The sequence below is a fragment of the Cyprinodon tularosa genome, unplaced genomic scaffold, assembly GCF_016077235.1.
Source record: "Cyprinodon tularosa strain WSP-4 unplaced genomic scaffold, ASM1607723v1 ctg41, whole genome shotgun sequence".
NCBI lineage: Eukaryota > Metazoa > Chordata > Actinopteri > Cyprinodontiformes > Cyprinodontidae > Cyprinodon > Cyprinodon tularosa.
The window spans coordinates 1578360-1606060 of record NW_024039130.1 but is presented as its reverse complement, the minus strand read 5'-3'; the positions used below and the strand labels follow the sequence as shown (position 1 = coordinate 1606060).

The 27701-nt window shown below is 38.8% G+C and overlaps 1 protein-coding gene across 1 annotated transcript in view; it reads right to left on the bottom strand.

Annotated features, from left to right (window-relative positions):
- The window catches only part of rsrc1 (arginine/serine-rich coiled-coil 1), a 179031-nt gene that overhangs the window by 96201 nt on the left and 55129 nt on the right, over positions 1-27701 (bottom strand). The window contains exon 5 of the mRNA XM_038298615.1: positions 16741-16777. Coding sequence (XP_038154543.1) covers positions 16741-16777 — 37 coding nt within the window. The remainder of the gene's footprint in view (positions 1-16740; positions 16778-27701) is intronic.

The following is a 27701-nucleotide window of genomic DNA, read 5'->3' as shown; positions in this document are numbered from 1 at the left end:
GCTTAGCCTGCTGAACAATTACAACAACACACAACTCAGTCAGAGTGCAATCAGTCACCTTAAGCGATAACCCGACACATAAATACGTCACAATCATTTTAGTTACAACTTAATACAGTGAACACCCAGTAATTACATTAGCATTTGTTTACATTGGCCTTGAGGTATATGTAGATGATGTGTTGTAAACACACACCCACAAAGTGGGCTTTGCTGGTTGCTAAAGTGAGGACTAAACAGTGAATCGAAATACTGGTGCTGCTCCAGACTGTTAGGAACAGCTCCAACAAGATTTCTGCTTTGGGCTCCAAGTTTTTAGTAATAAACTTTTAGTGGTAAAGCATCTCAGATCATAATTATCACTACATTTCATTAGTACTACAGGATCTAAATTCAGTGTTGTCCCAGTTCCTGCTCAACTACATCTATTTCTACATTTGGTTAGCTGCTTAATATTGATTATGTCATCATGTTTTATTTGTAACATTTGTTTAAAATATTTTGACCAATGAAATTAAGATTAAGTTGGTAAATTGGACACTTTTACAGCACTATAAGAATGGGTATGATCTTTCATAAAGTTCTGATTCTGTTTTAAGAGGCAAGTTTGCAAATTTCATGATAGGAAATTGATTTTTTTTTTTTATGGGTAATTATCTGTACCAGTATCTTAGAGAAACCCAATCAGTTGGCATTAAGCTGCCTCTTCATTCCTTTGCAGTTGCAAATGCAAAGCCGTCTCAGGATGTCTAAGTACATGTCAATTAAATTGAATTAAAAAAAGGAGAAAAAAAAAAGAAATTACTTAGTTTTTTTCTATTAGTTGATATAGTTACAGGATGATGTTACTCTGTCTGGTAACATCTGGAAACTGATGGAAACTTGCAGGACCATAACAATACAATTCTTAGATTTCCAATGTGGCATATTTCTCCTTTATTTATTAGAAAATAATAAAGAAGTCAGTAACTTATCTCTCCAGAGGCAGATTTTATTTTACCTCCCACAGGGAGAAAGGAATCTTAAGTGGCATCTAACTTCAATCAGGGCTGTACCATCCCAGAGAACACAAACAAGCATCAGACACACTGAGAAGATGTTCTGGGAGTGTTACTGTTTAGAGAGGAATTTTGCCTTATGTGAGCAGCGTTTTCCTTGCTGCTGATTATGGCTATAGTGGTTTGTGTAAAAGAAAAAAGATAATAAAAGGAAAGCAAGAAAGAACTAAAACATATTGCAGAAAAAAGGTTAATACACTTCTGTTATTGAACAGTCTTACATTACAGAGCAATTCATACAGTTAATGGACTTCACTTATGTACTGCAGTGCTGTTAACAAGTGAAAAGGATGACGTGCTTTGCAATAACTCTAAATGATTTAATGTGTAATGCTTGGGTTAAAACATTGGTCTGATTTTTTTTTTTTTTTCTAAGCGGTAGCATGTTTTTCCTCCTTTGTTCCTAATGAGGAGAAAACGTACATGGCTACCTAAGGACAAAAAACTGCTTCACCTAGCATTTCTTTTTCATTTTCATTTTTTTTAATTACATTTCTTTTACTTTCCAACATACAAATATTCTCTTTGATTTGGTAAATAGTCGGAAAATTTCTTGTTGACGCTAATGGCATCACCCCAGTATTAAGATCAGTAAAAGATAAAGTTTTGTTTCTGTAAATGTCTATCTTAAACTCCATAAAAAAAAAAATTTGAGGTAAATGATCACATAAAATGTGGATCAGATGAGCTCTAAATGTTAATGCTGATCATGTGACGATAGAGCTGTTAACTGCTGAGATACAGCATGCTTGAAAATTGGAGATTTTTCCCAGATATAAGGATTCTTTGAACATACTTCTCCTGAGGCAGGTCGTGAATATTTGTGGAAATGGGAGTTTTACTCTTCACTGTTGCCTGCTGCTAAGTATATGCTTAGAGGTTGGATTAAAATTAAGATTTGACAGAATGTAATGCTGTCTCTAGGTTCCTTATCAACTAGTAATTGTTATGGACAGGAACAGGGCACAATCACAAACCCAGCACATAATGCGTCAAGCAGTAACAATATTTAAGGGAATTTGTACTTGATTTAATTTGACTAAACCTTGACTTGGACTTTATAACCAAAAAGTAAATTAAAGTGAGTGTGCTTCAGGATTCCAACATGTTTCCCAAAGGAATATTTAGTTCAAACAAAATGTAAAAAGTTCAAACCTTGGGAGATGGTTTTATTGCCTAAGCCTACTTGAAACTTCTTCACAACTTTACCCCTGACCTGTCTGGTGTTTTTCTAGGACATCATGATGCTGTTTGCTTCCAAATATTCTATTCACTTCTGATGGCAATTTGTTGCACGCAAAAAAAAAAGGGCTGAATACTTTGAAGTTTTTTTATTTGTAAAGAATGTTTTAAATCATCCATGGTTTTATTTCTAATTCCCAACTGTAAAGCATTTTGTTTTGGTCTTTCACATTAGATTTGATGAAAATATATTTATGTTTGTGGCAGTAATGTGAAAAAGTTGAAGGGGTATGAATACTTCAGACCACTATGATTTTCTATGTGAGGTAGTTCCAGTTCTTCCCACTCTGGGAGGAATTTTCAAGTGTTTTTAGTTTTGCTACGGTTTTGTCCCCCAATCTGACTGTTAAGTTGCTGGATGCACCCCAACCAGACATTATGTGGATGGAACCTTAATGTCTGTGTATAAAACAACAGTTGTGGTCGCTGCTCTTCATTACAGCTATTGTAATTTTCTGGTGAAAAAAAACTGAATCATTTTTACTCATCTTGTCTGTTTTCTCTGTTAATCATCTACAGCACAGGTTGCAAGCATTTTTTTATTAGAGCTATTTGAACAAGCAAGATTGACAATCAACAAGGCTAAAATAACCAGTCACACCATTATAAGCACTTGGGTTGTACCAGGGCTAAATGCATTCAAGGCCCAGTCCAACCATCAATGGTGTGCCCTTTCTACCTCACCATAAAAGCATATAGGAAGGACGCTCAAAAATGTAAAACATGTTCTACCTCTGGAGTATCGAACACTACTTGATTATTACTGCCAGCTAACACTTGCCTTGCACATGGCAGGAAGTCCAGCATGCTCCCAGTAAGCCCTGCAGCTTGCTCTGTTTCCTAATCACAGCGATGACAGACACGCTGAGACACACTTAGCCAAGCTAAGTGCCCAGTGTCTGTTCCATTACTCAAAAATAAACACGACCCATTAGAAAAATAAATTATCCTTACTCTGCTTTGTAAAGACAATGCAATCCTGAGCATAATGAGTATGCAGGAAATTTAATCTATTTGTAGTCTTGTTCTGGTAAACCAGAAGATAATTATCATTATTATTACCACTGAGGCTAAGGCCAGGAAGGCAAAGCAAACGATGGTCGTTCAGTTTGTAACTGCAGGACACAAAGAAAGGAAGAGCACAGGTCAAACAGGACGTTTCTGCTCAAACTGGGATAGACTGTTGGAAAGCAGTCTCGCTGCAGGTTTTTTTTTTTCTTGTTCACATTAGGCAAATAGGAAAGACATGGAACAAACCATGAAATTGTGCCAAATACCTCATTGTCAATAGCAGCTTGTCTCTCACATTATCTCAACTCCCATTTGTTTTGTTTTTTGATAATCTTTCTGTCAATCTGTGATAATGATCTTCTATTCAGTAGACTAGCTCATGTAAGAAATTCATTAAACCTAAGGAAGAGAGAGGAAGGACATGCTGATGAGGGAGACACCGTTTATCTTCTCAAATATCAGTTGATCTCTTGATTCGGTAGACACAGAAAGCCATCAACTGCCAGGCAGCTCAGAGGAACAGCAAAAACTTCAATTATATGGGTTAGTGCAAAAGTCATTGAGAAATTAGAAATTAAAACCTCTGATTGTAGGAATCAGTAAATCCTTCATTACTCCAGTCTAAATACTCTGTGCAACCGTAACAGCACAAGTATGACTTCAATGCCGGAGCCAAGAGAAATGATAAAAATGGACCTGATGCATTATGAAAACCGAATTGATAGTTATTCCAACACCAGAGCTTTTCTCCAACATTTGGACCTTTTGTTCAAATGACCACATTTTCTAAAGTGGAAACTTCTAAACACTCTGTGTGTATTTTATTGCAGTGATTTTCAAGATGGGGGACACAGACCAATGGAGGGCAGCCAGGGAGGCCTCAGGAAATTAGAGGGAAAATAAAAAGATAAAAACAAAAAGATGAGTAAGTATTGTTTATAATTTTCATGAGATCAAATCTATAATTTTTAAGCATTATTATAAGAATATAAATTTTAATTATATATATCACATTGAGATGACAAACCCAGGGGATTTAAAGGAATAGTACACCCAAAACATGATTAGCCTTCATTTTCTACTCACCCCCATGCTGAACAACACTCTGGAGTACTTTTTTGATATCTCAAATGCATCTGGAGATCTGGGAGGCTTCTTGCTGTCTGCTGACATTCAAATAATGGAGGTCTATGGTGCCCGAGGCAGAAAGGTCCATAAAAGTCCACAAAAAACGTGTCAATATTTCTCCATACTGCTCGTCCAATGTAATCCAAGTGTCCTGAGTGGGTAGCATCCAGAATTTACTCGAAACGAAGTCATTTAGAACGTTTTAGAGCCTAAACAGTAGTGTATAGGATTTCCTAATAGCGCCCCCATGCGCGCTCACGATTCTACGGAAGCCGGCAGACCAAACCAGCGCATTCAGCTCGGCAAAGAACTCATGCTCTTCCTCATCACTGAAGTCCTCAGACATTTTTCTTTCGTTGTTTCTTTCTTTGCACAGGTAAACAGCACATTTCTTCTTCTACGCTTGCATTATCGGCAGAGCAGACGCTGAATGCGCACTTTCTTCCGGTTTGGTCTGCCGGCTTCCGTAGAATCGTGAGCGCGCATGGGGGCGCTATTAGGAAATCCTATACACTACTGTTTAGAATCTAAAACGTTCTAAATGACTTCGTTTCGAGTAAATTCTGGATGCTACCCACTCAGGACACTTGGATTACATTGGACGAGCAGTATGGAGGAATATTGACACGTTTTTGTGGACTTTTATGGACCTTTCTGTCTCGGGCGCCATGGACCTCCATTATTTGAATGTCAGCAGACAGCAAGAAGCCTCCCAGATCTCCAGATGCATTTGAGATATCAAAAAAGTACTCCAGAGTGTTGTTCAGCATGGGGGTGAGTAGAAAATGAAGGCTAATCATGTTTTGGGTGTACTATTCCTTTAACTTCACTTTGAGGCTCTTCCCGTGCCTATGTGAAAACTGTTCCACCTTACCTTATAGCACACTGAAATGCTTTCTTCCTTTTGCAACAAACTACTCATGAGTCTGTTATTTAAATAAAAAAAATAGCCAAAAAAAACAAAGAGCAGGTCTACTCATGAACGACTCAAGCAACAGACACTAACAAACCCTTAAGAGAACTTTGATTTCTTTTGTTACTTTCTGTATCTTTAATAGTTTACAATAGAATAGGAAAAAAATCCCTTTATTTTATTGTTTTTGTTTTTTTTAGGCTACTAGCTAATGTGCAGTGCCAGAGGAGCAGTCTGGGGTTAAGGGTCTGGCTCAAGGACCCTGAGTGACAACCTATTGGGCTCCAACTCAGAAAATCAGGATTCAAATCTCTATGCGCTAACCACTTTGTCGAAACATTTATTTATTGGGAATAAAATAATAAGTGCTGAAAACATGTTAGTTGAAAACAAGCAAAAATGAAAATCTATTCAATTTTAAATTAGGGTTTAAAAGGATTAAAAACATTCTAAAAGATTTGAGTCTAAACATGTTTTTGTAATAATGTCTGTTGGTTTGCCAAGGGGGGTCCCCCTTAAACAGCATTAGCTGTTTGACGGGTTGTTTCAGGTAAGGTTTAGGAGAAACAAAGATAAATGTAAAAATCATGCCTTTCCACTGTGGTTCCCTATGCTAGAAACATTTACAAAAAGCTTCAGGCTTCATAGTGATTGGTTCTTTGGTAGATTTAATTCAAATTGCTTATTTTTTAAATATAGCATGGATGAGGTTAGGATGACCCTTTGTGTTATGAACAAGGGCTGTAAAGAGGCCCAGTGGGTAGTGCTGCTGCCTTGCACCAAGAAGTTTCAGAGTTCTATTCCCATTCAATGAGTCTTTCTGCATGAAGTTTGCACGTTCTCCCTGTGCATGTGTGGGTCCTCTCCAGGTACTCCGGCTTCCTCACACAGTAACAAAAACATGACTGTTAGGTTAATTTTCTCTAAATTCTCCTTAGGTGTGAGTGTGTGTGTGAATGGTTATTTGTCCTGTTTGTCTCTATGTTGCCCTGTGATAGACTGGCGACCTGTCCTGGGTGTACCCCGTCTCTCGCCCATTGACAGCCTCACTCCAGCAGGGATAAATGTGACGGAAAATGGACGGATGGATGTTAAGAACAGCCCAACAATCTCCCTCACTGTATAAGCCTTATCTTAATAGTATCACTGGATGTCAAGCCATTAATAGAAAACACCTTCGTAAACATGAACATAACACCAAGAAGGGCAGAGAAGGTGTCTAATATGAAAATGTATCTTTTGAAAGCTTCCCTCGGGGACAGGGCAAATTTACCCTGGAAGTAACCTTTATGATCAGATAAAAGCAAGTCAAATGACCAAATTAATGTTTGACGGAAAAAGGCTTTCAAACCTAGAACTACAAACTTGACTGAAAAGCATGGTGGTGGCAGCATCAAACCTAGGGTCTGTTTCACCGTCAAAGTGGTTGGAACACTGAAGACAGAGCACTGCGTGTAAACTCTTTCAGCTACAAGGATCCCAAATACATACTTGAATTGTTCCAACAGTGGATAACTCACACTAACATTACATGCCTAGAATGTTCCAGCCCTTAGAATTATCTAAAACTGAGGGAATAGATTGCTCTCAAACACAAAAAGTTTTAAAAACCCTAAAAGAGAAGTTCCTCTTTTCTGCTTTCCTTTTCAAACTAAAAAGTTAAGAAAATAGATAAACATATATTAGTAAAGTGTCAATAAACTCTCTTTACCTTTGAAATTTCTTACTAGCAAACCTCTTGAGGAAGAAAGGGCACATCAGACACACCATCTGTCCATATGCTGGAACATTAATCCTAATTGTGACACCTTAACCATCATTTTTTGTCAATAACCTGTTTCCAATATACACACACACACGCACACCCAGGCTGCCTCACCCCAACTAACTCTCTTTATCCTGCAGTTGATATGCTCAATATTCATCTCATTATATTTTTAAAGTCTTCATCTGTTTCCATTTTCTTTTATTTGTTGAATCCCGCCCGGGCTTCTTCTGCATCTCCTCGTTCTCCTCCCCGCCCTCCCAAACAAACACGCACATATATCCCGCACCCAAAAGAGGCCAGAGGAAAACAGAGCCCTTAGAAAATGCAATATTTCTGTTTTTAATATCACGGTCTATAAGATCAGGGCAGAGATGGGTTCCACGGCAATATGTTTATTTATATATCTTATGAGGAAAAAAAAACTAATCCTGCCTATCAGTGTATGTATTTGGAAGGCTAGAGCCGCTGTATCGGAGCTCATCTTATATGAAAAATAATGTTGTGTATGGATATACTTTTATATATAATGGCAATATGGGATCAGGGCTCTTTTACAATGCGCCATACTTCAGGCTAGGGCCAACAGCATTTTATGACCCACCAGCAGTTCATCTTCATGTCTCAGGCAGGCAGGAGCACTGCATAATAATGTCGTTTCCTGCCCCCAAATGCTATTTCACAGGCCGGGGCTCATTTCTCAAACTTCACCACTTTTACAATTTCCTAAACTTTTATTCCCGTCATTATTACCAACAAGATTTCATTACGTATTTAGAATGTAAACAAGTCTGAGTAATGACACTCTCGCCCCCCACCCTCCACCTATTCTTCTTGTCCCCCTCCGTCTCCCTGGATTCATTCCCATTGATGGCTCCGTCCCTATCCTGGCTGCATACACAAAAGTATAAACGTGCACACACCCATGCTGTCCTCCTAAGTTCCACCAACTCTTTGTAAATGCATGCGTGCACTCACGTAAGCAAGATGTAACGAAAAGCTGTGGCCGTTTACTACACCGCGTTGAAAGCAGCGTTCCTCGCCACGCGTGGGCGCGCGTGCATGTGTGCATTTCTGATAAAAGGGGTGGAAGGAGTTTTATACTCAACTCACATAAATCATGTAGAAGAAAAATGAGCAAATGTGCAGGCTAACTCATCTTCTCCCCATCCGGAGAAAATGAAATTCACTGGAATACCTATCAAAACTGCAATCATCCAGAGATAATATCTTCTTTGGTCTATCTGCACTTTCCGATTTAATTTCCTCCATGCCCTTGACATCCAGCGATACCATTAAGATGAAGCACATACAGTAGGGGAGTAGTTCTCACGTTCTGATGTATGAGATCTCCCCAAGCTTAATGTAATATCATCATTTGCAAATTAATGCAATCTTTCTTTTGTTTGGTGTTTTTTTTTTTTTTTTTTTTTTTTAATTGGGGGGGGCAGTATAGAAAGTGACACAGTGTTGGGAATTTGTGGGAATGGGGTGGACAAAAACCGAGGTATTTCCTACATCCCCTGTTCTACACTACAATGACATTCAATTATGTGTAGCCCTGCCCCAAGTCAGGGGTCAGTCAAATTACTCCATCATGTAGCAGCAGTGTCAAAATGAGAGGAAAAGAGAGCGGTACCCCTCCTCATACACACTGCCACCCTATTTTGCTCCAGCATCTTGTAAACATCGACCAGGCATGAAATCATGAAATCATTAGTGTAATAAGCATGGAAATCTGTTTGCAGATTATAACTGACCTCCGCTCCGCACGACACCACCATCAGCTTCCCATCTACCCCTTTATCTGTTTTCCCTCCTCATCCTTTTAATCTCTCTCCCCCCCCCCCCCCCCCCCCCCCAAAAGAAAAAAAACCCTAAGGGTGATGTTAAATTCAGCTCATGTAAAAATCCTATTTTGTCTTTTCACCAATTTAGTAACCGTTTTTAGCAACTGTCTGAGGTTTATCTGTTAGCTATACAGCTAATCTGAGGGAGATTATGTGGTGGAGGTAAAGATTAAGGTGATGGAAAGGAGGCATTTTAGCTCTGAAGACTTGGAACTGATCAACAACTATAAATCAACAAAATACTACTGGAAACATGAAGAAAAAAATGGTCAGCAATTATAAGGTAGGATTGTTGTCATACCAGTAAATCATTTGCAGCTTTTTATTTTGAAAAGTACAAACCACTTTATACACTTTAATCACAAAACAACACATTTGATACATAGCAGAGGTAGCCATTTATTGTATCCTCTATAACTATTGTGATAAAGAAGATTTTTCTCAGAAGTGTCCAGATTCATCTAAATTATTACTTAATTGATGGATGGCATTCTTGCCAAAAACAAAACATGCTTGTGGCAGTGCTTCTCACAGCTCGTCTATTCAAATCTCCATGGTCTGCTTGTGCCCATTAACTCCTACTTATAAACTTTCCAACATCAAACTCTTACCATCTTGTTCCAAAATAATTGCTAATAAATATATCACTTATGGTAGTCAGATGTTTTTCTTACATCTGAACATTACAGTACTTTCTTAAGATTTTATATTACCAGTGTGTTTTTGTGATCTGCAGTTAAGATTTCAATTTGGGTCAAATTAGCCAAAATTAAACATTACATTATTTACTCCTGACCAAAAACTCTCCTGCTGTCTGATGTTTTTTACTCGAGTATCAACAATATCTTCTTAGTTCACAAGAATCAGTTGTGAGAAACTGGAAAATGGGCTAAACACATGGCATCTATAAAAATGGAACAAAACAGACGCGCTAACCTGACCAAAGCTTACAGCAGCAAGTCATGGAACTTCCAATTGTTCATCCCTATTCACTATTCAGCACCTCTCAAGAAAGTTTGGTGGTTTCTGCCAAACACTTGATACTCTTAAGACTAATAATGGCATCAGCAGCATTGTAGGAACAATTCAAATGGATTGCAGCTCCCTAAAGGGCAGTTATAGAAAATGATGGGAAATATAAGAACTTTTACTAAGAGCACTCATTACCGCCCAAACAATGACATTCATTAAGAGGAAAACCAGTAAAATCAGACAGCAATTAACATCAGATACTTGATTAAACAATATCCTTGGAAAAAATGGAATAGTCCTAGTCTAGAATTACGCAATAAGACTTCTCTGAGTTGACTACATTCCACATTGAATGATGGCAGGTTTGTTAAGCCGTTGTTGTGGGAGCGTGCTGTCTCGTCTACAGCTGTTGGTGCCAGTCTGTCAGCAGGCAAACCGGGCTATCGGCCTTAGTAAACTCTTCAACTCACCAAGGGACGCTTGCACATCAGCAATGAAGTAGATCATGTAGCCAACAAACCAATTGCATTATAAAACTAGGGAAACACTTTATTCTAAGCTGTCTCTAGTGAAACAATAATATGTTTTTGAGATGCAGATGCTTTTATTCTTGTGATTTCTGACCAGTTTTTAGGAAACTGCAATTTTTGTATGCATTAAAAAAAAAAAAAGTATAAAACAAACGGTCTGCTTTTAGAAAGTTAAATCCAGACTTAGATCGTAGATTTGCTATTTGAGTTTCCCACAAAGGGTGACCTCAACCTAACCTCTGTCCGCAGATTGACCTGTACCATTCTGGCCCGTCCAACCCTCTCTCCCCAAAACTGTTGACATGTCTTCTTCATCCCCTACTACTCTCCCCTCCCTTTTTTTGCTCCTCCTATCCATCCTCGGGCAGTGTGTGGTTAAAGCGATGGGTACAGCTGCTGATTGAGCCAGCAGCCCTGATGAGGCTGATTCCTTGTGTTATTGATTGAGCTGCTGGCTTTCTTCTGCTTCGCTCTAAGAAGCAGTACATCTGGGCCGATTAGCTGCTGTAGGCCACCTCTTTCTCCCAGAGCAACAAAATCTGCCTTGATGCTTCTTGTGTTTGTGCACTCGAGTGTTATTTGGACACGTACATTGACGTACCAAAAGCTGAAAGTAAAGCGGAGCGCTGGGAGCAATTAACTTCAGTGTTTCCCTCCTCATCGCTACTGATTGTATTCAGCCTATCTGGCAAAACACAAAGGAAAGCAACCAAACAAACAATAAAACAAACTTCAGACCACACAGATCTTAATTGGCAGCCTAATTAATTCAGCAGTCATTCACTTTTACAGTTAACAGAAGAGGCTAATGCTGGCAAGATCAAATACAAGGAAAACAGGAACAAAAAAGCTTAGCTGTCATACCAGTTAGGACGTTAGAAAGGTACTTGACAAGTATTTTAGAGAAAACAAATACACAATAATGGCAGACAACTTTACAGATTTAAGGTTCTTGCTTGACAAAATGATGTTCCTTTACCTTATGTCACCAAAGCTAAGCATACATATAATGTATGCTCCAATCTTAAGAGCAGTAGATCAACAGAACAGTAATAAATGCCTGTTTGGAAATATTCAGGGATATGTGTTATACATGTAGATTGAAGCACTGCAGGAAAAAAAAAAAGTGTTTGAACAGCCCCGCAAACCGTGGCTCTGAGAGAGATGATCTCCATTATTTACCGTTTTCCGTCCCGAATCGTAATCAGAGCCTTGTGATCCGCACATGCAGCTGCCTACTGGGGTGCAATCTCCCCCATAACCATAAACACACCCATAAATCCAAACACCCGGGATCCACATATTCAAATTCCCTCACATATAACTACAAAAAATATGCTAAAGAATACACAGATGTGTACTGGAGTGTGTGTGTCAGTGTATGTACCATCCATTAATAGAGTCAAGCTGATGAGACGCACTTTGGAGGAGGAATCAATTAAACATCACATTTCAATAAGGACTACTTGTAGGAAAACTTTCTGAAACTGAAATGGTTCTGTTTTCTTTTGTAGTTTTAACACTAGAACTCCCAAGGCAGTCTTTTTGATAGTTTTGAGATTTTGAAGTGAAAGAACTTTATTTACATTAATCTTATGTTGGTCATGTTAACTTCATATTTTCTTCATTTTCACTTTGATTTTTGTATAAAATAAAATCCTACAAAATAAATATGGTCAATTTTACCTCAATCTCACAAAGTTATTTTGACGGCTCTAAAAGTTCAACTGTAAATTCTTCCCACGGTTGATTAACTGTTCGTAGCGTTGCCTAGCAACCAACATTCTACCTAGACAACTCTTTGGCTAATATGTAAAAAATGGCTTTCAGGAAAGATCTAACTGCAAAACAGGCTTTAGAAATGCTTCAAAATATTGATGAGAGCAATTTGGGCTGAGACCGATGATGACGACTGGTTGATAGGAAGCGGCTCAGATTCTGATAGCGAGTCCGAGGGTGATCAACGACCCCCGAAAAACGCAGAAGTATCAGTGACACATTAGACAATAGGGACACTTTTGTTCAAGGTTTGGGTAGCACTGCCAACAACTATGCTGGCCCAAAAGCCAAACAAGAGCCCGTGGTCGACTACTATCACACAAAGGTTAGCGTGGATGTGTTAGGTCAGACGATAAGAAAGTTTTCTATAAAATCTCCAACATAAAGGTGGCCTGTGGATGTGTTTTTCAGTCTCCTGGATATAGCAGCTATAAACGCATTAGTTTTGTTCAGGAGCTGTATTAACTTCACTGTCTAACGCAGAGATTTAATTCTCGATTCTTGATTTAGTAAAAGAGTTGCGTGCCAACCACATGCGCTTCAGAGAGCAGCAAGTTACCAACCCCTCCGCACAGTGCCAGGTGCGTCAGCGCTCTACAATAAAACCCTTATATGTTTGTCATAAATATGAAAAGGTGGTGTGCGGGAGATGTGCGGGGGGAATCAATCAAATTCTGAAAATAAAATTGTCAGATCAAACTTTGAACCTGTTTAGTAAAATATTTATTTATTTTATTCATTAATTTTTAATACAAATTTAGACTAAAAATAACAACAGCATATAATACAGCCTTTGAAATATCTATATTAGACCTGTTTATATCTATATATCCACAATGGGTTTATATGGCACACTAGAACCATTAAGTCAATGACATCATCACAACTCTCAAGTTCCATTGAGAAATATTTCAGCCGTCAAAATGACTGCCAGTGGGAATTCTAGTGGTATCAGAATCCTGGGAGTCCTAGTGTTAAAGACCTGCACAAAAAAGCAACAATAACAAAAACACCACCCTGATTGAGTAGGATTATTAAAACAGGATAAAGGAATCCCTACGAACTGGAGCTAAAATTCAAGGTATTCAGATCGAGCCTTAGGTTTTCCGTCTCCACACTTAAAATTGATTTGTGACTGATGGGCCTTTGCATCACTTGGTGGCAGATGAGGAGAGATTTTAATTATTTGATGCAGGTGTGCCTGGACATATACACACCTTAAATAAGCAGGATGTTAGGCCCTTAAGATTAGAGTGAAAGACGCTTGTTTACGGAGGATTTCAATCTAAATGTAAAAAAAAGGCCAATCAATTTTGCAGGACTTTTTTCTTCTTAATGCCCTATAGCTTAAATGTTAGCTCACAAGTCTATAAGCAAAGCTCATCACTTGCACTCATTTAAGCCTTTAAGTATACAGCACTTAGAGTAAAGTACTTGTAGATATATTCATCAGTTCGCTGACCCTAAAATCACTCTGGTCTTATCTATTTTAGTTGCATGCATAAGAGAAAAAAATCATTTCAGCATTAGACATAGGCACTCATAATGTTTGCTTTAGAATAACTGTCCATAAAGGTATTGATTAATGCCGTTTATGCATCTAAAGCTGCTGTTTATGCATCTAAAGCATGAATAATTGAAATAACATTTTACTGAGACATGCATCAATTACAGCTGTAGACCAACGCAATCAAAATACCCAGAAAAGACCATTAAATTTCCAATTTAAAGCTATAATAGGCTCGATGGAGGAACTCATAATCATATACATTCCTCAACAAAAGTGTGTTATATTAGAGAAATGTAGGAATATCTACCCTGCAGCACCTGATGAATGCTTTCCTACACAACAGCAGAAGCTCTTCATGAGACGGGTAGTTCAGACAAGCAATATACATCCCTGCACTACAGAAAAAAGTTTAAGCACTTTAAAAAAATCACAATTAAGGATTATACTATGGTAGGTTGTTTTAGTATATATCTGGATGTATTGTTCTTGTGCCATCAGACACAAATTTCCTCTGTGGGCATTTTTAAAATATGTATTCTATAACAAAACCAAGTTAGCAGAATCTTGTCCACAAAACAGCTGTTATTTACACTCTAGTAATTTGGCCTTGATTTGACTTTTAGGTGTGTATCTAAGATGTAACATTGCACATCCCCTTAAACATTGTCCCTGTTGTAAAATATGGAGTTCTGCCTTTAGGACAGATGTTAATTTATAACTACAACAAGCTTGGGCTTTTACAAATGGGGGGATAAAGGTTCATACAAGTTCAGTTTTTAAAGCAATGTTTTTTGCCATTTCAGTTGACAATTACCGGTATGTGATACTTAGTGTTGTAGTGACTTAAATTTAAAATAAATCACATAGAAATGTTGAGCTGCCATCTAAATGTGCTCAAATTGAAGACATATGACCTTTTGAAAGACACTGAACTTTAAGACCACTTAAGTCCAATTAAACAGAAATTAGTGTTTTTAGAAACTACTTAGTCTTTGAAATCCAGGGTCGGTCATTGGTGTTGCATATTCGGGGTCATTTGCGTACCACGTGGTGGGGCGTGGGTCATTTGTCTAAGGTGATGGGAGCTGGAGTTTAATATGCAGGGAGGCAAGGGAGGGAGGGCATGTGACATCCACAGAGAGACGGGACCCTCTTTGACCCCTGTCTATAATTCATCCCCTGGAATATGGGGTGTATCAAACCTCAGTTTCTTCCCACCCAAAAAATGTAGAAAAAAAAAACCTTCTCACTTTGTTGCATGGAACTCTGACCCTGTATTAAAGCAAGGAGCAAGAAGGAACCTGGAAACGTTGGTGATTAAATTTTCAGGCCCATCCCAGGAGAGTAGAACCGGCAGGTCCTCTATTCATGGAGAGGAAGAGACTTAGGAGAAGCACAAACTAGTCAGGAGAAGAGGAAGAAAAGGTGTGGGACTCTGTGTCTGGGTGAAGAAGAAACACAGTACATTTTATGTGAAAATGTACTAACAAGTGCACACATGAGCAAAAACCCAGAGATGGTATCAACTAAAAGTTATAGTTCGATTTTGTACTTAAAGGTTACATGAAATGCTCATCTGAAAGCAGGACCAAGGCCTTTCAAAAAGCAGTATCCCTAATTTATGCCTAAGAATCCTCTCAGTTCTTTGGTTGTTACAACTTCTGCTTCTCTTAAATTGAACAGTTAATTTTCTACGGGAAAAAATTAATCTGTCCAGTAGAAAGTTTTTTCTCCCCTTTGGTTTTCTTGGCCAAGAGATGCTTCCAGGGTGGTGGTTCCAGGCTGGTGAGAAGGGGCCACTTCTAAGCTGGGCTGCGCTCTGGACTCAGCTTATATCTATCATGGACAACACCTTTCACCGCATATGACGTCACCCCAACGTGACAAATTTAGGCTACGGTATGTGCAGCATATTATGTTAGCCTACAATTGTCATATTTAGCTGATCTTTAAATAAAGATGTCACCTTTTCCATTCAAATTTCTAAAGTCACTCTTTACTAATATCAGCTTCTAGTTGTAAAATGTGTTTTTTAGATATGAGGCACACTCCTTGTTATCAACATTATTGATCATCTCTGTTCCTCTTATCTGTGGAGACTCTCAGTCATTCCGGCCGTGGTCAAGCTTGAAAACTTCAGTTTAGGCTCTGTTCCTCTGTTTCTATAAACTATTGTTTGCTCTCTGTCTGTCTGACCAGACCATCACCACAATTGTACAACAACACGTCCTCATCTTATATTAATATAATATTAAAATGTTTTACATTCTCTTAAATTTTATAGCAATGCCAAAATCTGCTTTTGGATTTGTGTATTTTTCCAATTTCACCATCAAACTGAGGACCTTATTTTTTTTTTTACCAAACTGAGGTCCGTTTAGCTGGCTCTTGCCTCCTTTTTTTTTTTTTTTTTTTTACTAAAGGTTATGTTTAGGACTAAGGTGTGAGTTGGTTTTAGGGCAGGATTAGGGTTATGTATGCACTGCTAATAGTTAGGTTTAGGATTATTTTAAGGGTTACAGCTTAGAAAGGCTTTAAAATGACTGAAAATCAATTAAAGTTAATGGGGTCAACATGTGGTCGTCAATGCATATAGCAAGATGTAAATGGTGTGAGGGGGGGAGTGGGGTGTTCAAAGGGTTTAAAATCTATTAGGGCCTTTCCATTTATATTCATTTTCTTGGTATATTTAAGGGGGGTGTACTTGTGCTTGCAGCTGATTCAGAACAGCTTTTTTTATATATTTAAGTCAGGTGAGAACTTCGATGAAAAGCAGGGATCTTTTTTTGATCCTCACTTTTTTGGGTCACAAACTAAGCTGTGATTCAAGCTTTGTTTAGGCAAGGTATGCGCCAGTAATGGTAATTATGATTAGGGTCCAGGTTAGTCCATAGAAACACTGAAAATAAGTGCAAATCAATGTAAAGTCCTCAGCAAGTATAGATGAAGGATTTGTTTGTGTGTGTGCTGAATACAACTTACCAGATGTTCCAGTTTGTCTTTGATACTCGCGGCATCTCTGAAACAACAAAAAACACAATGTTTAGATACTACAGTGAAAGGCCACTAAGTAAATAAGCATTTAACTTAAATTTTAGGCAACGCAGGGTGTGTGTATTTTTGCACTTTTCTGGGAGATTCATCTAGTTTAGAGGAAAATAGGAGATATAAGCTCCTTCTCCATGTTTAGCTCTGGCTCTGGATATGCAGAGTGGACTTGACCCAAAAAACTGAGAGGTCTTGGTGGTTGATACACTGGCAACAAGTCTGTAATGTATTTTGGTGCTGAGCTATTCAGTGATTTATAGACTAATAGAAGTATTTTAAAGTATTTTCTCAGAGCTTAAGGGAGACAAGTGTAACTACTTTTAGAACTGGGGTGATGAACTCTGCTTTCTGAGTGTTGGTAAGGACGTGGGCAGCTGCATTCTCAATCAGCTCTATCTGTCTGATCGACTTTTTAGGCAGACCTGTGAAGTCACAGCGGCAGTAATCAATTCTACGAAAGATAAAAACATGAAATAGTTTTTCAAGGTCCTGCTGAGGAAAATCAAAATAACTATTATCAGAGAGAATAATCCTCATAAAACTAGGATGGTTCATCAAAAAGAGAACAAAAACAGATTTATCCTAATGGCTAACCTCTCAGGCTGAATGCAGAGTGTATTTCAATGCTTCTGAATCTAAACCACACAGAGGTTAACTAATACTGTCACCACACCACTGGCAGTCGTGACAATAATTTCCAACTACAAAGAAAGAGCTGGGAGCTCATTATCTGTGTAGTAATGATGATCATAATATTAAAAAATTTGTGTATGATTACCAGGCTAGCAACAACAGACTTCCTACCCGAGGAAACAAGGGGGGGTTGCTCAGTTAAAAAAAAAAAAAAAAGAGCAAATTGGCAGTGAATAATAGATGCAATTCTGGCACATTTCAAATTTGCAGCAGTGCAAATCAAAAGATCAAGAGAACACAAACAGCACCCAAACCCCACGTCTACGATTGCACACCCCCCTCGTCCAACTCTGCCCTCCATTACTGAGAACTCCACCCAGGCTGTGGTGCTTTACGGTGTCGTGTGTGTGTGTGTGTGTGTGTGCGTGTGTCTGTGCTGAGAGGGAAGAAGGCTTATCGACAGGCTTCAGTTGCTAATGCAGCTGGCAGCATCACTGTGTAAATCTACACCATCTCTAAAATTACATACCGTCTAATCTATCCGACTCCCTCTGCTTTTCTGCTCCCTCTATGCATCCATCCTACAGGACATGTCCCATATATATGCTAGCATCTCCAACAACATTGCCTTCAACTTTTCCAAATAAAGTCTTGATGGAGGACAGAACCTAAGGCAGATGCATTGGACCGGGTGGGTTCGGGGGGGTTCCCCACAAGAACAGAGAAAATAGATTTGTTTGTTCGCTCCGCGCTCCGCCTGACAAACCGCAAGAAGTCGACCACTTAAGGCAAACCTCATCTAGCCGTAATTACATTACATTCTGACAAACACCCCGCCACATTCATTATACATGACGGGCGCCCAGCAACCAGACAGCAAGACATTTGTTACTGTGGTGACAGTGTGTGTAATCCACTAATGAAGCGCAATTAGTGAGAAACAATCCAACACTGGGGAGACACAGCGCCCCCCAACCCCCCCCCCAGCCTCCTTTAATCTCACTCTCAGTTTTACAATGACATCTTTTTCCTCCCTTGTAGTTTTTTTATTCAGCATTATTTTGCCATTCACACACAATTAATGCCTATCTCTTTCATCTGCTTTTTAGACCTAATCAAGGGGGAGGCTGTCTAGTGGTGTCCTCAGTGGGGCCGTGGGTATTGCTCTGTCCACAAACACACAGTCTCATCCCATTTTAAACCCCCATTTCTCTTCTCAAAACATCATATAATCTGCCTAGGCCTTCTGGGAGGCAGTTTTCCCTTTTCTTCTATCTCTCCTTCCTTCCTCCCTCCCTCCCTCTGCACGCGATCTCTTCAACACGGAGGCAGCATCGATTTCTGAATTACGCCACAATATTAAATAATTAATATACTTGCAGTGATTGATGTTTTGCATTAGGCCAATATTAGCTTATCAATCAAAATCCACTTGGTTTAATGTAATAATATTGAAAATGTGTCAGTGCCTGTTCTTCCAATTTGTAGTGGAGGCAGGCCAGATAGTAATGGTGGTGTAGCACAGGGCCTCAGAGACATATATGGCCTGCTCGCTACAACCGCAGGAGCACATTACAGTCTTAAGATGGAGATAGGGAGGGAGAGGAGACACGGAGAGGAAGTTGGAGAATAGACATGGAAGGACAAAGGTGAGCAGACCACTCTGTGATAAGTGAGAGAGGGAGAGGGGGGCAGCATGTCCTCTAGATGGCTTGCTATTGTTTAACTAAAAGGCTACATCATGATATATTCTTTTTTTTATTGTACAAAGAGGTTTTACTTTACTGATAGACATACATTATTATAAAAATTACCACTGTGGTACCTATTTAAATTCTATTACAAAGGGAAGTTCACTTTATGGTTTAGAAACATGTAACAGAAAGGCTTCCTAAGCAGCAGGCAACTTATTGATCCAACATAGTTCTATAACCAAAGAAGCTATGTATTTGTAGTGTAGTGTCATTTAGCTCAAATTTAAAGGAGAAGTTCGGTTTTTTACACTTTAAGCCCATTTTCTGTAGTGTCCAGGATGAAATCGAATGATCGACACCAAAAGTTTGACAATTGCTCCTGTCTCTGCTTTTTGGCTCATTTAGAATCACCCCCTGGCTGCTTTAGAATGGCTTGCATAGAGCATGTCCGATAATGTCCTTAAAACAACCTTAAACGTTCTTTTTTTTAAATATGCTACTCACCGGGTCGTCAGCGCTGTTCAATGACGTTCCAAAAAAAGTTTCATAAAGAAAAACCGTTCCTGTAGTGTTTTATTTAGCATTTTGTAAATCCCATTGAGTTCTGTAGGAATAGTCAATATTCCCCTGCCACCGGAAACGGAAATGGGGCCTGTTTACACAGTTGTAGTCTTTTCGCTTCACTCTGTGTACTCCGACGTCGAGAATCAAGAATCCACCTTTCATATTCCATTTTCAGAGTTTTTTAAAGTGTTTAACAGAGACGTTAGCACCTCGAAGTGTTTGGTTGTTCGGTTTGGTTTCTTGGAAGCATCTTGCTAACCAGGTAGCAACTTCGTGCTAGTAGGTTCCCAATGGAAAATTCCATTGGGACCAAGTAGCACTTAGCAACGACACTGTCAAGGAACGCTATGGACAGCGGAAACATGCAAGAGGAGGACAGTTTTGTGTCGGAGGTCGTGAATGAGTCTTCGCCGTCATACATTTTTATTTAGAGGAGGAAAGTGGGTACGAAGTTGTTGAGGAAGAGGACGCCAGGGCGGCAGAAGCTTGGTTTGGTGTAGAAGGCTTACAGCCGTACATGATTGAGCCCTTGCCTCGCAACGCTGCCAGTTCTGTTAGATCTACGCCTGCCGAAGACACAGACGTCCATCCCCATGAACACTGAGACAGAACTCAATGGTAAAGTAAATGATTCTTATTTCAACCGTTGCATACTAGCTGCGACATATGAATCAAGATGCTATGAGAGAAAAATTTTGATTGACAGATGACCGTTGATATATGATTGGCAAAATTTAGGTGTACAAGCTGACGTATAACGAACTGGCCTGCATAAGATAACAAAAAAAAACCAACGATTTTAAGACATTTTTTTTTAAATAGAAATTTTCTAACTTTTGGGACAGTATCGTCTAATAAAGACATAAGAAAAGACATTTGAACATATGATAAGACATTTATATACATGTTTAAACCTGAATTATTTGACATTTAAATATGACTTCCCTACGACTGTAAAAACAGTTTTTTGGCTCTTCTATCCTGGACTCATTAGAACAGCCTTAACTTGCAGAACTAGACAACGTCACACACCAATCATCATTCACTCTTCACTTTGAAAGATTTATCAGATAATAAAACTGTCAGATATTGTGGTATAGGTATATAATGTCTGTACTTGGATTTACTAATGGTGACCATACCTAAAAGTAACTTTTCAGTTACCACCCCAGAATTCAGGAGATATTTTAAAACAAGAAAATATCTTGAACTGCTGCGCTTCAGTGTTTGATATCTGGACCTAAAGAATGTAACTTGCTTTAAGTTATTTTTTGGTTTTAACCAAAGGGTATGATGAAGTACAGTACATGTTAGATGCTGGTTGGTTTATCAAACAATACAGTTACGATGCTACCATTATGGGAATTCCAGAACGGCACTAAATCGCTCTTTTCCATCTCCCTCCAAGAACCACTCGTTGTTGTCATCTCAAAAACTAGGTCAGGGGAGACGCTTTCATCAGAGGCAAGGATCAACACATTAAACAGTCAATCAAAGGGTTGTGACAAAAAGGTTCAAAATGACTGACTGATTGTTGCTACTGACCTGCATCATTTTACATTAGTGCTTTAAAAACACAGTGCTAGTTGGCCTAACACTGGAAAAAGTTTCTACCTGGTGCCCATTTTTAAGGTTTTCCCCCCAAAAAAACAATTAAACCCAGGGAACAATCAGCCTTTAGTGGCAGTGGGAAAAGCTCATCAACCCACGATGAACTGCATCAAATGTAAATATGTCAATGCAAGTGACACAGATCATTTACGTGACGCCCTTGAGCACAACGTACATACGTCATAACATTGTGCAAATCACATTTGATATAACAAAGCCAAAAAACTCTGCTTGCTTCAGATAAACATGGTGCAGCACTTTCAAGATGGATTTGGATGATTAAAAGAGCAAAACAATTAAGCACACTGCCTTCCATGCAGCTCTATTGTATACTTTCCTTTTTTTCTGTCACAGTGATGACATCATTGGCACTAACCCAGCATGATTGCTTCATGACTGCTTCGGTGGGAACAGAGGCCACGCAGCTTGGGGTCAGGGGTCAGATGTGGCTTTTTTGCCAAATGGGAAAGCAGCCAAATGTAGATTGTTAGAAGGCTAATGGGAAAGCATCTTATTTATTGGAATCTTTGACAATTCTTTCAGATGTTCAGGTCACCCACTTTTTGAATGAGAAGGCCTGGCTTCCAAACTCCGGCTTGAGACGGAGACTGTCCAGTCGAGTTATTTACCTTTATGGACCTTACTTTCAGCACCAGTGCACAGCGTTGGACTTTGCACCCAAGATGTTGTTTTTCCAAGTTGCATCCAGGTTATTAAAATTCCACTAACCGTTGAATGCGGGTTATTGATTAATGAGGAACTTTTCCACTCCAATCGACAGTTGGCATTCAAACAAGGTATCATGCCGGAGATTTCTAAGCTCCCGCAACTGATCCATATTCCTTAAATGCTGGTGAAAGCAGTCTAGAAGATCACCTGTAGTCATGGAGGTGAGGTGGACGCCCGAGTTCAACGGTTTGGCTGGTTGACCAGTTGATCTCACTTTTCCCAAGCAAAGCTTAGATTTTTCGGGATGACAACACTGCTGGCAAACATTTATTATTTGAAGATATGTGCCTTTATGAAAAAGGATCTTACATATTTCAAATATATATATTTTGACTGATCAACTGTTAAGACACCAGTTTTATGTACCCTGTCGGGTCTTCTTTTCCTTTTAAAAGAGCTCCAAGCCACCTCGACACGGAGGCTGACAGAAAATGGCGAGTGAGCAAGAGAGGACACAGACAGAGAGTAATGTGCTGCTGTTCCGGGAAGTGGTAATTAGTTATCCGTGGTCAATTAAGTTAAACTGAACAAACAAGAGTGAGTGTTAAAGTGAGCCTTGGCAAGGTCAATACTGACCAATTTAACATAGTCGCTGGATCCATCACACTGTCTGCACTCTGCTGCTCCCTTACTAGCTCTTTGCCTCTACTCTCGTACTTTTTCTGCTTGTCGACTCCTCTCTCGATTCTTCCTACCTTCATCAGTCACAGTGCATGTACTATTTCCTAGTGACCAAACCCTTTTTTTCCCTCCTCTTGCTCTATGATGGTGATTTTTAAGCGGTTGCCTCATCTCTTTCCCTCTATCTCTCCTGTCCTGTCAATTTGTCCTCTTCCAATCACAAGCCTGCTGATCCTTTTCTTCTCTTTCTCTCTCCCCCACACCCCTCTGTGAGCCCCTGTGCTCTTGCTTGCAGACAATTAATTACAGGGCCACCACTAGATGAGTTGTCATTTGTGGTCAAGTTTCTAATAATTGCATTAGGTCTTCAGGTTCCTCTAAGATGGCCTTCCTTTTCTTTCCGTTAGCCTCTCTCTTTTTCATCCCCAGCCCCTTGACACAGCAGAGATGAATATCTTCAGTCAGTCAATGGAGGCGACAGAGGGACTTAAAATGCAGAGGCAGTCATTTGATTTCCAGCTAACAGAGCTGCCCATTAGGCCGGTACTCATCAGCCATGCATTACCTCTCAGACCCGCTGTCCTGAAAGTGAAAGCTTTAACCCTTTCGCTGCCCACTGCTTGACTTTCTGACTATGTATTAACAAACTAAACCTCCTACAAAAAGATCATGCAAATTTCCTCTTTTGGTAAGGAAAGTTTAAATTGAAATTGAACATTTTGATTCTTCACCTTCTAAACTGAAAGAAAAGATTTCAATAAATTTTATTGTTAAATAAAATTAACAGACATGGCTGTCTGAGTCAAACAGGCTGGCATCTCCAGTGACCTTGAGATTTTAGGATAAAGCATGGTTTTCATTGACAGACAGAAGCTATTCAAAAGCAACTTGTTTCAATCAATTGGGAATTTAATCTGATTACCAATCATAGAAAAAGTAAAGCAGATAAATGCTGCATCAAGTAAATCCTAGACAGGACACAACTCCTCTGAACTAAAAACAAGAGACTGGGACAAAAATTTATACGGTCAACAAAATTCAACAGAAAGGGTAACAATATCTTGCCTGGACAATTCAGTCCCAATATGGGAGGCAAAATTCAGATGGTGGTGTCTGAAAATAGTGTCCAGTCTTATATTGACAGGTCTGCTAAAGCTGCAGTTATGGTTTGTAGGATATTTCGTCACCAAACTTTGGGCGTTGTAACATCATCTGGATGTGGTGCAACAAGAAAGTCAGATCATGGATCATGACACTGTCCTTTCAATATGGATATAAAACTCAGATTTGTAGGTAATATCAAAAGTAAACCCACTCTCTAAATGTTGTTGGTACAAAGTTGAAATGGGTATATATATAAAATGACACTGACTATAAAAATCTGACTGCATCAATGATTTCATTGTCTTTTTTTTTGTGAAATGAGAAGAAAGATGAGTTTTCCTAGTTTTGTCTTATTTCCCGCTGTAAGTGTGTTATTGTTTCTGCAAATGGCATGTTTTAGGGTCTGTCTATCCTTACTCAAAGTATTGATTCAATTAATAAATCATTTTAGAACTCAATTAATCATAATTAATCTGACTATTAGTTTCATCCTTACTTTGATTTGAAACCTTAGAGTTGCATATTTGGGTTCAGGATGGAATTTGCTCTGTTAACATTAATTTGCTCTACTTTTGGTTTCCTTTTCTGACCTCATACTAATCTAAATTTGCCCTATAGAATATGCATGTATACATCCATACGTATATTAGTTTCTTGTTAAGAGGGGTTAATGACAGTCTCTTACAAAGCAACCCTATCAATTATAAATAATAAATACAAACACAGCTCTGATGTTGAAAAAAGTATCAGGAACTGCAGATATCCAAATTCAAGTTTCAGAATCGGACTGGAAGGGAAATAAATATGGATTGGAGGATCACTACAGTGAATGCTCTAAATAGAGACATGGCTCCAATGCACAATGAGCAGTTACATATCCCTACTGATGAGTGAGAAAATAAAACCAAAGATGTATGTAAAAGATGCTGTTTGCGGCCAGAAGTCTCTCTTTTGTTACATTTCCCCAGAATAAAAGATTATGAAACATTTATTTCTGTATTTTGAATAATTAATATTGTTCCTCTGTGTCTTAATGTGCAGACTTCAAACAACCAACATTTCACTTCCTTCCATTTTACTAATATTTAATACTGTAGATAATCTTAACATTTAAATAATCAAAATTTTAAAAGACACGTAGACAAAGTTATAATCTCAACAACTCAATTTAAAGTAAATGGTGTATACCCTTTGCAGTTTCACTTGTGACTGAAGCCCTTTACTAGTTTCTCCCTAATCAAATCATTATTTTACGCTCATATTTGACTTTTTAAACACTCAAGGTATTTTTATTCATATAAGCATACATATTCAGAGCTTGATCTGACCTCTTTTTACTGTATTTACCTGTTTTACTCTCCAGGTTTACTCTATGGGTCTGACAGGTTTATTTGTAATATTTGTTAAAGTGCAATTTTTTGCTTATGCATCATTTTAAAATATGCACTGAATTCAAAGTTTTCTGTAAAAATAAGAACCGAATCAAATCAAATATAAATCAAAAGAAAACTTCTTTTAGGGGGAATGAAATGTAATAGTAAATGGTGACTCAGCCGATTTTGCAACAACCCTGTTCTCTATGAGCGTTATTTTGCACCTATTCATGCAAAATAATGACTCTGGTTAGACATACTGCCCAGTTCTTCTATTCAGTACCAAAAAAAAAGGCACAAAAAAAATAAATAAAGATACTCAGCCCGCCCACATAAGTACTTTGCAAATTTAATGTCACATTGAAAGCTAAAGCAGAATGAACACATTCTGATCGGCTGAGCAGATGAGTCTTTATTAGTTAAGAGTTCAAACTGTTCACAATCAAAAAACATAAAAACATAACCTTGATATAAGTCTTATGCGCAAAACACCACTTGCCCTTCAGCAGCATCTCAGCCTGACAGCAGTGAGTGATGGTGAGAGGACGACCTGAGAGGAGCAGCCGAGGAAGATGGGACATGGCAACGCTATAAAAGAGATATCATACATAAGAGCCTCTGTGCATGTGTGTGTGTGTGTCTTCGAGAGAGAGGGCGAGAGAAAGCGAGTGTGTGCATCCCATTTGCCACAGTTGCATGCCTTGTCAAGCGTGTCATTGAGCATTCATATGTTGTCTGACTGCTGGTAGAATGGCAGGCGTATTTATTAAAGAGTCAATGTGATGGGGGACACACAAGCACACTCAGATAGGACACACAATCCACTAATACACCATCCACATCAGTGACATCTGCCTGTTTAACTATTAGAAGGCAAAAGCCTGATATTGAGCAACTGAAGAACAGACTCAGACACGCACGCACACAATAATACAGAGGCTGCAGCTTTCCCTCAGGCCTGATTGCCATCTCCATAGGCCCTTTTTAACAGAGCTGCCAATTGAAATTGAAATTGTGTTCTTGTATATGCTATCAGAGCTACCTCTCAGGGTTTTATAAAGCTAAGTGGAAGTTAGCGGGGCACACACTCATAGGCTGACAGGAAGGGATAATGTGGAGGTAAGTCAGGAGCTGTCACTCTTCTATACAGCTCACGCGAGAGGGAACAAAACACAGACTTACCGTTCCTTAGTCTCTACGTAGTCCCACATGCGTAGTCCCAGACTTTGCATAATCCCAAAAAGGTAGAGGGAGGCAGTCCATTAAAAAGGGAGCGAACACATTCAGCACTTTAACTTACTCAGAGGGAGGGTGAAGAGCAGTCAATAAAAAACTCAGGACAGGAAGAAAAGAAGAAAAAGAAGCAGATTTATGGCTGCTCCTTCTGCTTACTGGAACCCCCCCACACCCACACATGCACACACACACACACACTTGTTCAGCTGAAAAATAAGAGATTTTTTTTTATTATTATATCCTTTAATCAGGAGTAGCACTCAGACGGATACACACCCAGCAAACTCAACTACTTTATTTTCTTTTTAGTTTATTTCCTAGTTACAACCTTCCACATATTTAACACCCCTACATATAAGAGGCAGACAAATACATCGTCTGGCAGATATTTCCATCCGATATCTTTTTTCTTTTTTTTTTCTTCAGCCAGACTGATGTCAAAATAATCAACGGCCATGTCGGCCTTAAACCATCTCTATTGTTCCATTTCTACTACATATTATGAGGCAAAGAAGCCACAAGCAATACTTTAATATTTTTGACAGAAGGAACTAAAAAACAGCGATGTGAAGAAGTAAAGGTATCCTTTTAGATGGAATGTGTGTCTCTCTTTGTTATTCTCCAGTTTCATGTTGGCCGGCCGCCTATAGGTAGCAGAATTATTGTTTTTCCCAATGTTCTTATTTCCAATATGTAAACAAAGCACCAATCAATAATATAAAAAGCTCATATCATACTTTTTTAGAGTCATGTAGCCCTTGGAGGGATCAATGACTTAGAAGGTAGGATGTACTGAAAGCTTTGTATTCATCGTATATTTTCACAGATTTAGCCTTCATGAAAACGTGGAAATAAAAGAAGAAAGCCAGGAGCAGTCTGGAGTTAGCAACAAGCCGTAAGAAGGACTCAGCAAAGATATGGAAGAAGTTGGCAGGATTGTACTTGATATAAAAAGGGAGACTTTAACCTAGATGTACCTGCTAGAGGCTGCAGTAGGGCAACTACCGTAATAATAAACGCCAAAGCTCCACGGAAACGCTTAGTTCAAACATATTTAGGTTTATTTTAAGACCAGCCTTTAATCCAACCAAGAAAGTCATTCATAAAAGGAAAAGATCTGAAATATATGCTGTTATTATTTCTGTCACATTTCTAAAGATCACTTCCATTAAATGTCAAATAAAACACATTGCAATTTGTAAATGAACGCAACAGCATTGAAAAGTTTGGTAGAAAACTTTTGGGAGGCGTTGTTCAATCAGTCACAACTGGAACGAATAAACCAGATATAGAGAAAATTTGATTTTAAATTAGTGTCTTATATTGAAGA